This window comes from Leptonotus elevatus, chromosome 4, assembly GCF_054856555.1.
Source record: "Leptonotus elevatus isolate MCC_2025b chromosome 4, RoL_Lele_1.0, whole genome shotgun sequence".
Classification (NCBI taxonomy): Eukaryota; Metazoa; Chordata; class Actinopteri; order Syngnathiformes; family Syngnathidae; genus Leptonotus; species Leptonotus elevatus.
In genome coordinates, this window is record NC_141242.1 from 6,272,950 (window position 1) to 6,285,912 (window position 12,963).

Below are 12,963 nucleotides of genomic sequence, written 5' to 3' on the forward strand. Positions count from 1 at the left end.
ACAGTAAATGTGTGTGTACTATATGGCTCGTTAAACAATTTGTATCTATAATCCGATCTGTGATGATCAATAATGGGAAACATTAGGTTAACTTGAGCAACGTTTTGAGATAAAGTGAAGCTTAACTACACCACAGAACAATAAAGTAAACTATGCGTCATCGCTGCCTAATCGAGATCAGATGACCGTCAAACATGTTCAAGTTTATCAGGCCAAAAAGTGAAATCATTGTTTGAGCTGCTCTCGCACACTTTGCGGTTGGTCGCACACAATGGCTGCCTCGTGCCACGGGAACGTCACACTCCATTGCTCTCATTAAAAGTACCAGGAAGGCCTGCTGGCAACGTTTAACCAGAAGTCTTTACTAAGTTTTAACGATGCTATATTGTTTGTGGTATAATCGTTTGTTGCTTCTAGTAGTAGTACTAGTAGTAGTTAGTAACTTGTAAGTGTAGCGTATATCAACACATTAAAAAAAAATGCGGGGTAACTATTATTTTATTGAAATACTTTTATTTTGAAGGCCCAACTTTACCGGCTACAGAATGTGTTACGCCGCGAAATTGTTGCATTGAGTCAGGTTATTGTAGGTCACGAAAAAATACGAAATAACTCAAATTGGAAGGGGGAAAAAATAAAAGTAAATAAAATTAAAACGGAATTAGCTACAGTGAAATACAAAAAGTCTCAAATTATTGTGGGGGGGGATTGATATAGAGAGTTTTACTTTTTTTCTTTTTTTTTTTTATCCATCCATTAGATAAACGAAGAACAAAAAATGGACTTGAGGAAACTGAACTTTTCGCATCCAGGACAAAAGTAGTGCAGAGTAGTCCAGCCTCTGCTTGAAAGTGGCTCTTGATCTTTAGTTAACTAGCCTTGCTGATCATGTCATGGGCAGGGAAACTGGGTGTGTTTATTATGCAAATAAGGGCTAATTTACATATGGTTACGTAACAGTGTGGACGAAGTACAAAACAGCTCACCAACACACATTTTCAGCGACAGATCCCAAAAGATTTACTTCTATATGGCTTATTTTACACTTGATTTCGAGGGAGCCCCAACAATTTTAGTACAAGCAATTGAAAAGTCCAGTTTTGCCTTAACTATGTAGGCCTTTCTTCACTAATATAAATGACATGTTACTATTCCCATTCAGTCAACCAGTTGATCACCACCTGTGCATCACAGAGAACTAAAAAACATATCTTAACCACTCACGGGCTTCATTGCAGCAATCCAAACTGGCGGGATTTGCGCCCGTGACATCATCAGCGAGGTTCAGTGACGAGAACCGTGCACTGGGCGTGTCTGTGCCAGAAATACAAGTCAGGTGGGTTTTGGATGTTGTATGGGAGTGAGTGTGCGGTACGAATTGTTCAGAGATGAAACGTTGATCAGTCTGCCTCCTTGTGGTGACGTAAGGCATTACAGCCACTCAATCAACTTCCAGTAACGCCGTAACCAATGCCACTGCTTTTCAGTTGTTTTCATAGTGTTACAGTGACTGCTTGACATCTTAATATGTGCACCAACCACTTACCCACAATGCTGCAGGAGACAAAAGAATCTGCACAGATGATACAGCACGAAGATTGTTTATTAAACACACTGCGGTGTGATAATAAGATGGTAAGTCTGCAACACGGAGATGTTACAATCAAACGTGACTTGTCCTGTTATGAACATAAGACGTGCATATGTACAATTTATACATCCATCAAAAACAACAAATTATTCCACAGCATACTATATATACACTGTATAGATATAGGAAAGTTATGGTTATGCCCTATGATAAATAGACAACATCCAAAATGTATTTTTTAGTATAAAATAAAACAAAAGCAAAAATATCCACCATGCTGTGTTCTACTAAAAGGAGAAAGGAGCGACTGCATAAAAAAACAACCAAAGTGTCACGGAGCTCATCACCGTGTGGGTTCAGTATGCCGGGGCGTTATGGATCCCGCAGCAGAGCACCATGGTGAAGATCATCTCAAAGATCTACAAGGGAAGGAAAGAAAAAATCGACTTTGACTCACATTATTCTTGTATGCAAGTGAGACCGGGGTGGGTGGGGGGTGGGGGGACCCAGCTCACCATGATGACGGCCACCACCAGCGCGGCGAGGCCAATCAGATAAAGCTTCTCGGAAAAGAGCTCGATCAGTTTGTCGTGACAGCTCTGTTTGGAAGTAAATCGCAGGTGATGAGTGACACGTTTCGTTTGGACAGTTTTTACATTTTACTTAAAAAAAAAAAAACCTAACAATAAAATAAAAAAATATTGTAAAGATTGTTTGTTAATCTACAAATCTGCAGTGTGCGGGGGTCCACTGTACATCATAAAATGGACCATTGCTTGCTATAGGCATAAAATGCAGGATGGGAGAGGAATGAGATGTTGAATAGAATCTCTCTGTATTCTCTTCAGTAAAAACGAGGCTGATCTTGAAATACTTTCTGTTTTTACTCTTGTTCTTTCAAATGTACATAAAACATAACACTAGTTAATAGTTGAGCACATTAATGTGGAATTACACCCAAAATAACGCAATTGAGTTACAACCAGGGTTTTGATTTTGTTTTGTTTTTTAAATGTAGTTCATTTTAATTAGTTTTCAGAGTGGTTCTGTTTTTATTCGTTTTAGTTATTTAAAAAAATGCTTAATTTTAGTTTAGTTTTAGTTAGTTTCAGTGTTTTTTTTTGTATTACTTGTGTGCAATATTTCATAAACACCATGGTAAAATGAAAAAAACGAAAACAAATTAATTTTGGCTGAGTTAAATGAAAAAGCAGGCGAGCCGAGCCATTGGAGCCAAACGTCAAGCAGGCAAATAGAGTGACGTCATCTGAAGGTGATTTTCTATTGGCTGCCGCTAGATGGCGTCACTTCTGTGTGACACACTTTCAAACGTCCTTATTCCGGTTAATAGTGGGAAAAAAATCGACTTAAAATCACATTAAAAATCATCCCCAAAGGCTCATGTATTAAATTAATTACCAAAGACTAAAGCGAAGGACATTTTCGTTATAATTATAGTTCGTTTTAGTTAGTTTTGTAAACTTTAAAAAGGATTTTCGTTTTTATTTTATTTCGTTTTTTAATTTTAGTTTTTTCGTTCGTTTTCATTAACTAAAGTAACCTTGGTTATAAGAAGAAATAAGTTCATTTAACTAGCAAAAGTACCGTATGTGCTTCATGAAATTATCATGTGGATTTTGAGTAATATCGGTATGTGTGCGTCCTTAGTGTCAATTAATACTAACAGAACTGAGACAGCCTCCAGTATGCAAAATACATCATACAGAAAAGGGCTGTGACATGATTAAAGATCAATTTGGCTATGCATAAACAATGGAATGGAAAATGCTAAAATAAATAAGGAAACCTTCACTACCTGAGACCTGAGAAAATCTTCTGGAGACTTTCTGGGACATAAAGTGCCGACGACTTGTTTGAAGAGCGCCGTGTCGTCTCCTTTACCGCAACAGTCGAGCTGGATGGAGCCAAAGACACAAATCACAAATGTAGTCTAACCGGCCACAAAATTTGGTACACCTGCATCGTTTCACTTAGTACAAAAGTTGTATTTTGTCCATGCTTACTTACCGTGGTGTGAAAAACATCCAGCACCTTGATGGCGGCGTCTTTACTGGAGGAGCCCGAGACGTCCACGGCCTTGATGTATGCCGAGTCGTAGAAGTTGATCAATTCTTTGGAGATCTGTGGACAGCTTGTCGTTAATGTCAATCAGAATCACTGAGCGACTGTTGCACATGTCCTCACGGTGTCTCTGTTCATGAAACCCCAGATGGCTGCGGCCACTTCACAGGCGAAGAGGATGACCAAAAAGAAGAAGAACTGCAGAAAAGAGTTTGAATGTAATTCCACTTCCCAAGACTTTTTGTCCATAAGAGTGTCATTTGTATTCTAAAGTCAAAACTTCTCACCGTTCCCAACAAGCACTGAGATTCTTGGATGGCACCGTAACAGCCGAGAAAGCCCACCAGCATCATCACCGCGCCTACAGCTATTAGTATGTACACGCCTGCCAAAAAACACAAACGTGGAATAATACATGAGGCAAAGAAGTTATGCTCGCCACCGCCACCAGGAGGCGGCAAAGACAACGGAGAGCGTGCACTGTATGTTCCTTGTTCATTGATCCATACACTGTTCGGTAATGGACTTCCTGGATGTCTCTCGCGCTCCCTGAAGGGTGACACGACATTATTGACATCCTGGAGATAAACAGCTCCCAGATCCTGTGTGGGGAGAAGGGGCGGAGCCTCAGGCCGGGAAGTGCCTTTCAGACACGCACGTGTAATAAACCCCTCTGACCTCTCACCCTCGGCATTATCTAACCCACGCAGGAAACGTGCGCACCGCCAAGAGAAATGCATTAAAACATTTTTTTATTTAAATGTGCCCAAATGCTCAACATTTCAGCTCAACAGTAAAGATTTTCTATGACATTAGACTGATTATCTTTGTTTTTAACCAAAATAATAATAATTAAAAACAAACTTTTAATTTGAAAAATAACGTTATATAGCCAGTAACCAGAAACTGGATCATAATTTATTTATTTTTGGGCACTGTTGATTTGAACCAATGCTGTTTTTTTAATTTGTTTATTTTAAGTCAGGAGATAGGAATTTGAACATTGTTTTTAAATCTGATTCATCAAATAAATTACTGAAATAATAATTTGTTGCAAAAGCTTAAAAAAATACAAATAAAAAGCGAATGTACACACTGTGCATTTTTTCTGCAATAACAATAATAATAATAACAACAATAATGATAATAATACAAAGTTGAAAATGGAACAAAAGCTAAAATTCTTGCAACACAGTGCGTTTAATAGTCGGATGCCCGCTTCTTTGCACATTATAAGTAAGCCTACATCAGGAACAGGAATAAAACGATCTCATACAAAGGCACTGACACCACATCAGAATTCATCAGGTAAAAGCAAGATTAAGGTAAAAAGTGTTCCGCACATTCAACAGCGTGTCAGCGTACTTTCAAACTCAGCATTTCCAAGGCCTTTTGCCCTTTATCTTTCCCTCCCCACTGAAACGTCGCCGGAAGAATGAAATCCTTTCAGGCAGATGCTTTAAAAGCAGTCTGATTCGGAAAACAGCAGCCACACTAATGCAGCCTGACGGTGCTCGAAAAGGAGACGGACAGATTCGGACTCTCTGCGAAAAGCGGCCATATATCTCCATCAGCCTTCTTGCTATACCCCCCTCCTCTCTTTTTTTTTTTTTTTTTTCTCTGAGCGAGCCCAGCTACCAGGCTTGGTAACCCAGCAATGTGGCAAAAGCAGCCATTATTTCCACTGCCTTCCATTACTATGACAACACCCTTTGAGGTTTGAAGGCCATTGAGACGGCACCGGGGAAGGTTCATTTATTTCTTGTCTCTCTGTGTAATCTCTATAGGGGAGGGGGAGGCAGGGGGGTCGAACCGCCACTAAAAGCCCCACTTGGATGTCTCTCTTCTTCTCTTCTTAGCCACTATTTACAAAAAAAAAAGGTTGCAAAGTCAGTCCCAGCCGTCTTTCACATTGGTCCCAGTTTTAGTGAGTGCTTGTTGATCTATGATAAGGATTAATCATTAAAAGGGGTCATACTGTAAATGAGCCTTCAGGACTGAGACAGAGTGAAAGTGGCTGAGCACATATAGTTGAGAGTGCTACAATTACTTAATCACTACCTTTTGTAGAATTTTTGTTTGGTGGTGATGAGATTTTTCGAAAGTAGAAAATGTGACTTTGCTTTGTGTACTGGGACACAAGAACCATAATAGCAGTTACAGTAATTTCCTTAGTCTATGCCATTTTTTATTTTTATTTTTTTGCATTGGCCTGTAGTCTGTTCTTATGACTTAGCCCGACAAACTCCTCCTAGCTACTGGGTGCCACGTGAACCTGACCCCGAAAAATAATCGGGACGATTCCGATGATCAACGAGGCAGCACCTACTAAAATTTTTATTTCAGCTGTGAAGTTTTATTCCAGATCATGTTGACTATTTAGTACCTGCTTGGTTTAGTACATTGCTGTTAGAAGATATATTGGAACTAATAAAAGCACATCGGGCGGTAAGAAAGAGAACAGTATACAGTATATAGCCTACTTAAGTGGCTCGTACCCCCCCACACACATTTTTTTTCATACATCCCCAAAGTTGGAAGCAATTAATTGTATGTGTCTTCGTAAGATGAAGAATTATAGGGAAACCCGTTGTGTTGTCTTAAAATATATTTACACTATTTGTGGGAACTAGTGACAAAATGGCCTGGAGTCCACGAGTTTTTTCATATTCCAAAAAGCAACTGCTCTGCATTTGAAAACTTTTATGTTTATTAACAAGAATATGAAAAATGTGAAACAATTTAATTAAATGTAAAAAAATATTGTGCATTTAGAACAGATAATTTGCAAGTTAACTATGGAAATCATGCAATTAATTACGATGAAAGATTGTAATGTATAAACAGTATATGCATATAAGTATGCATGTGTGTGTATGTGTGTGCGTGTGTAGATAATCAGTTTTTGAGGCCGATGCTAATACCAATTTTTGTCAGAAAAAAATACTGATTACCGATTAATCTGCCGATTATTTAAAAATATCTCGTTGGATGTTTGCATCCTTGAATTTTGAGTATAGAAAGTCTTTGAATTCTTGAAATATCAACTTTAAATATAACTTGTAAGGGCAATGACAAAATAAAACAAGAAAGTGAAATAAGAATAGAATAAACTAAAATAGCAACTGAAAAAACAGTAAGAGCAAATACTGACTGTTCCTGTGAGTTTTGGCCTCTTGGGGGCAGTGTGGTGCCGTGCATTCACGGTGTACACACTTAAAGTGAGTACAGAAGAAAGTTACTGGACTAGACTTCTATTGAATTCTATTAAAATAACTCATTTTTCCACACATTGGGAAGAATTTGTGCCTTTGCGTCGTGTTATCTTACGTGTAGGTATGCGTTACCACAGCACTTGTGTGCGAATATTCATTATTTGAAGGAAAAACACTCCCGACGTCAATGTTAACTTCCTGTTAGCATTTGAATGGGATCCTCCCCTCTCTTGTAGCATTAGCGCGAGGTTTTAATAACAAAGCATGTTTTGTATTTAAATATACAGTGGATGTAATTCTTACCGTCGTGTGTTTAGTTTTACAGTTAACTCCAACTGGGGTGTAATTTGCTTCAAGGTCGCTTAGCGACAACAGGATAACATAACCTACACACTTGCTAGTTGCTAATGCTACGCAAGCAAAATGGTGCATTCAGGGTACTTTCACAGTATCGGAAACTTCGTTTTTATTCGATGCTAACATTTTAAAGGGAAAATAATTGGCTGATTGTTTTGGGCATTAATAAATGTGTTTTAAGTTGCATTAAAAACACAATTAAAAAGCATTAAACTAGACTTGATGAGACAAAATGGCCGCCTCATTAGATGGATGAAAACAGACGGGATAATCTGCCTAATTCTTATTCCACATATTCAATATGAATCAGAATTCTGTGTTAAGACTAGTACGGAAACATGTAACAAAGATTCAGGGGGTCTCGCATACCCTCAAGACTATCCAATTAAGAGGTGCGTCTCAAAATTGTCATTTGTTTCACTGACCTTCCCTTTCTCCATTCTGAAACAAGTCTGCGAAGATTGTCAGTCGAGCGCTGTGCCAGCAGCAACTGCGCTCGAGCACTGCCTCAGAGTTTGGACAATATGTATTTTGAGCCTTACATAAACACCAGGTTGCTGCGCCAGCGTGCTAAAAACATCCAGGCTCAACTCTAATTTGAGGGTTAATGTGCAGATGTCCAAGGTTATTTGAATTATGCCGGGGCGTATGTTTAAGGGCGGGCGAAAGAAAGCAACATTCCCTTGATCTCGCTTGGGTGGGCCTCTCCAAAATCACTAGTGGGCCTTTCCTCTATAAAAAGCCCGAGTTTGTGATGCTTCCTTATACTTAGTGAGGAGGGAAGTATGGGAGAACACGGCAAGGCCAAATTGAAATGAATGGGTTCACAGCAGTTCACCGCCACAACAAGGCAACATGAGGAAAATGTTTAAATCGTATCATGTTTCGCATGTTTTGGGGCCAGCCTGCGGGTGACTGAAGGAACGAGGAGGAAAATGATGGACGCCATTAGCTAAAGCGCTGAGGCAACCTGAGGGGCACATTCCTGATTCTGGTATTCAGTTGTGATTTTGTAGAAGAAACTGTAATAACACTCTTCAAAAACTTCAGAGCGGGTGAACACACGATGGCTTTATTTTCGCACCGTGCTCACACGCTCGTTACTCAGTGCCCACACCAGCCGCAACATCTGTTGACAACATATGGCCTCTCTGGAGGGAGCATGAGAGCCATTTTTCTTTTTCTTTTTTGATGGACTCGGGGCTGTAAGATTGAATGCATCACCTTCAGAGTGTCAGACTGACAGCCGGGTAAAAATGTCACGCTGCGGATTGACGCGGGTCCCGTTTCCTGGTCTTTTCTTAGAGGTCAAATACAAGTTGACATTTGTGCCCCCATATGAAAGTAAGCCTTTATTTTGGGCGTTCTTCAAAATGACCTTCCTAACGGGAGACGAGTTGTCTGTAAGTCATGGCGGAGCAACTTGCAAGGGTTGAATACATTTAGAAAATAAAATACATTTGATTTAATAAGGATATGTGCCAAGGCTCCATTTAACATTCTCCTCCAGCCAATGTTTCCCTTCCTGCTATTAAATATTTAAGCATCGCTCTGGAGATGGACGCCGACTCAACGATCACTTCATTCGGTATACACATTCAGATCCAGGATCAAACTCACTTGAATAATGGTTTCCATCCACCTATTTTTATTTACATTTTCAAGAATTGTGAAAATAAATTTGGAGGGGTGGATTTTTCAGCGTGTCGATAAAAATAAAATGCAAATTTTGGCCATTCAAACAGGTTTTGCAAATGAAAGATGGCAATAGAGCTGTCAAAATTAATCGATTAATCGACAAGTAATCGATTATCAAACTGATCGACAGCTATTTTTAATAACCGAGTAATGCTTTGGAGCCATTTTTTAATTCAAAATTGTCCAAATCCTCTGATTTCAGCATATCAACAGCAATTGTTCACTGATTTTTGTAGTCCTTAATGAAAGAAGACTGATTCTCTTCTGTGTTTAATCAAAATAAGACATTTGCAAACATCTGTTTTTTGGAAAACAATTTTGAATTATTATTATTTTTTAATCACTATAAGAATACGAAGTACGAAATAAACACCAATCACTGGTTAATAAACAGTAATCAAGGAAAAAAATGCTTTAGTAATAACTTTAATGCCAAATTAAAATGAATCAATTAGTCGATTAATCGATTGAATAATCAATAGATTAATTGATTCTAAAAATATTCGATAGTGGCAGCACAAGATGGCAAGGATGGGATACCACGTCACGTTTTGACCAGAGAGAACGTTACAAGTAAAAAAATGTAGTCGCAAACAAATTAGTAATAGACCGATATGTTTTTTTCAGGGCTGACACCGATTATTAGTAGTCAAGGAGACGATAACCGATATTTTAATTCAAGCCGATATTCATTTGCAGTAAAAGAGAAAATGTTAGTGCAAAAAAAACCAACTACTTTTTTCTTTTAATTTCATAAAGAATTGACAGCTTTGTTTAAAAATTATAACCAAAATTGCAGGGAGCTTCTTCAGCATGTGTTAAGCTAAATTAAAAACTAAGCAAGTAAATAGTTCCCTAAAGTTTCTGCTATAAATAGTTTTCCAAAATCTCAACATAATTTCTTAAAAAAATAAAAATAAATGAAAAACCGGCGTTTCCAGTGTCAGCATATTTTTTTTCTGAAGTGGAAATTTAAATAAATCCCTAAATGAAAAGTTATTTGTATCTCACTGAGCGACATAGGCAAATGAATGTAGCTCATTTTCGTCAGGGTTCGTAAAAATGTTTTGAAAAAAATCTTCCCAGACAGTGAAAAACGGTCTAAATATGTTTGAAATGTCTAAGTCAAAACTGTCTGTGAACATCTTACAAACCCTGATGAAAACCCTAAATCCGCCACATTCGCAAGCATTCACCGCTCCGATTCGTTAAAAAAGCTGATGCCGAAACTTGTCAAAATGCCAAATATTGGCGGCGCACGATAAAGTAAGGTATGTTTGGGTGTACGAAGACATTGGAATATTTCTGGAGTTAATAAAAGACGTGAACTTTCGTCTTTTGTTGACAGTCAGACGAGTAGCAGGGAGACGCTCTCATATGACATCATCTCATGGCGCAGTCTCCCCTCCTCTCAATATTCGTAAAATAACAACACATGGAAACTAAATATGCTTAAAATTTTCAAAACAATCAATCAAACATATTTTCATTATTTTTGGTTGTAGTTTTCATTATTGTAGGCGACAATGTGCGTGCTAAATATATCCATTTGCATATACTCCACCTTGGATGAGGGAAATCAACTGCACGGCGGTGAGTCTCGTTATTAGATTAACTTCCGCATCAATTTGAATGAGCAATCAAGTTTGCACCTGTTTTTCCATGTGCGCATCTTTTGGAAAACAGGACGTAATGTTTTGCAAAGGGGGGCAAAGATACATTATTAGAAACTGTCCTCAATATGACGAAGGCTCAGGTAACGACCAATCGCGGCTCAGTTTGTGAACATCACATGACCGAACTCTGAAAATAGGCGAGCCGTGATTGGTTGTTGTGAGAAACCATTTGACTCACTGATGTAGAAGGTGCCGGGTGCCTGCTGCCCTTCAAACTGAAGAATGAGGAGGTTGCTTGTTTGACTGTCATGACGGAGCCACAGGGCCACTCCTAAAATCACTCCTCCAGCCAGCTGCAATGAAAAGAGGGATAAACTGTCATCATTATGTCATAGTTATTCTCGTCTTGCAAGGAGAAATCCAAACTTTATGGAAGTTACAATGTTAAGATTAAATTGGTGTTGTAAACTTTCTGCTAACATTTGTGCGTGTATACACCGAGAGAGCGGATATGTCATTTTGTTTTGTTTTGACCAATTCTTGGTCTATTAGCCGATTAAATGCATCAGAATATACACGAGAGGGTGACGTGTGCCTCGTAGCATGTCCTGGAATTTTATTCGAGCGTTTATGGTTGACGCAGATTCGCGGGAGTTATAAAATAAAAGACGCGATTGACGACGGCGCGTGAGGAATTCAAATGAGTTTAACGAGTCGACAGTGACATATTGTTAAGAAATGTGTTTGTAGACAATGAGGATGGTGAAGATTTTGACGGCTTTGCAACGGAATGGACGACGAATAATTATCCCGATCCCCCGAGGTTATGACAAGACAGTACGCTCCAGTGTTTACTGTTGAAGGTAAATATATTTGGAGTTATATACCCGCAGATTCGACATTTGTTAGTTGATTTAAAAAAATATATATATATATATATATTGAAGGTTTATAATAATAAACATATGTTTGTGTGAACGCCACAGGTGTAAGCGCTGAAATGTTTTTGGAATTACGTTTCTATCTGCTTCGGGAGCTGAGATATCAATATATATATTTTTTTAATATTGTTTAATTTCCAGGAAAACTGCAGGTTTTCGGGAAGTGACTCAAAAGTCACCCTTACGTTTTAGAGGCATGGTTGGCCAGGCGCTTTAGGCCTTAATAGGTTAAAGGAAGTGATGAGAGGACATCCTGACATGACAGTGACCTATAGCACCGTCCATGGCCTCAAAAAATAAAAAAATAAAAAAACTTCTACATTATCTCCCCTCTGTTGGAATGCAGACCACAGGCTGTGATTGTACAAAATTGCCCTTATTCCCTTGTTTATACAAAGTCATCCACACATTTAGTGCCACGACTGCACGGCATTGTTCTCCAAGAGACAGGAAGCCAAATCCTCGACATGAAAAATGGCAGTTTTTCACAATGACAAGCGGGGCAAAAACCAACACAGGAAACGCTCTGGTGTGGCGCGTCCAGGATATGTCGTTCATCTAAAAAAAGATAAGTGGCGAGAAAAAGCAAGTGGAAATTCACAGCTGGTCAATTCCGGGTATTTGGGAAGCAAATTTTAGCATGTTTTCAGGAAGTATTATGTGATGCTGACAAGTTACATATAGAAATGTATGTAAAAAATAATAAGTGATGCCTGTGTATTTCCTGAGCTTGAGGAAGGTTCAAAAGCAACACAGCGCCCCCACCCCGTCCCCCAAAAGCTCTGTCCAATCTCTTTTTTAAGTGTTTATTCTGAAGCGAGGCGTCTGTGAGAAATCATCCATCAATTGAGGAATTTTTTAATCTTTCCTTGTAGCCCATGACTCTATTCCTGATAGGGTCGCGTGGTTTAACGTGAGAGGTTTCGATTGAAGCCCACCCAGCCCTGAAATCCTCCCCTCTCCTTCCTCTCTCAGCCATCCCACACTGCTGCTTGACCGTGCAGAAAATAACTGTGAGGTTACAGCGACATTTGGTGCGCTCAGTTGATGCCGCTCTCCTACGCCTGCCATTCACACGCAAGTTGGGAAATGCACTGCATGTAAATCCATAAACCTCACAGATGTTATACAGCTCAGTCAAAGTTTGTAAACCGAAACGTGAAAATGTTCAAATGATAAGAAACAACTTACCCAGAAAATAAAATTAAAGAAGAATAACATATATTTAATGCATTGCGTGCATCCGGTCACCGCCATGTTGCCAGCTTTTTGGTCACTTTCTCTTCTTTTTAGCCCAGTTGGTATCTGAGGCCGGTCGACAATCCAGAATCACGCACGCTCTCTGCCAGTTGAGGTATAAGAGCCTCAATGCTGCAAACTCCTCCTTTATAATGAAGAGTGAAAACTGAGACACGGAACTGCCCACCAGGAGGGGGAAGACCGAGGGAAGAACATGGCCCCCG

The 12,963-nt window shown here is 39.1% G+C and overlaps 1 protein-coding gene across 1 annotated transcript; it reads right to left on the minus strand.

Moving 5' to 3' along the window:
- Positions 1-1,585: 1,585 nt before the first annotated feature.
- LOC147175247 (CD81 antigen-like) lies at positions 1,586-12,888 on the minus strand. The gene is made up of 8 exons (XM_086073225.1): positions 12,692-12,888; positions 10,798-10,912; positions 3,961-4,058; positions 3,797-3,871; positions 3,620-3,733; positions 3,408-3,506; positions 2,107-2,190; positions 1,586-2,010 (listed from the first exon to the last, which is right to left on the minus strand). Exons 1-8 carry the CDS (start codon positions 12,755-12,757, stop codon positions 1,948-1,950), a joined length of 714 nt encoding a protein of 237 aa, XP_085929351.1. The 5' UTR covers positions 12,758-12,888; the 3' UTR covers positions 1,586-1,947.
- Between the last annotated feature and the right edge of the window lie 75 nt (positions 12,889-12,963).

Coding starts and splice junctions, on each gene's coding strand:
- LOC147175247 (XM_086073225.1), bottom strand. CDS start 12,757: ATGGCGGTGACCGGATGCACGCAATGCATTAAATATATGTTATTCTTC. Junction 3,507..3,619: donor TGGATGTTTTTCACACCACG/GTAAGTAAGCAT, acceptor GGCTCCATCCAG/CTCGACTGTTGCGGTAAAGG. Junction 2,191..3,407: donor AAGATTTTCTCAGGTCTCAG/GTAGTGAAGGTT, acceptor ACTTCCAAACAG/AGCTGTCACGACAAACTGAT.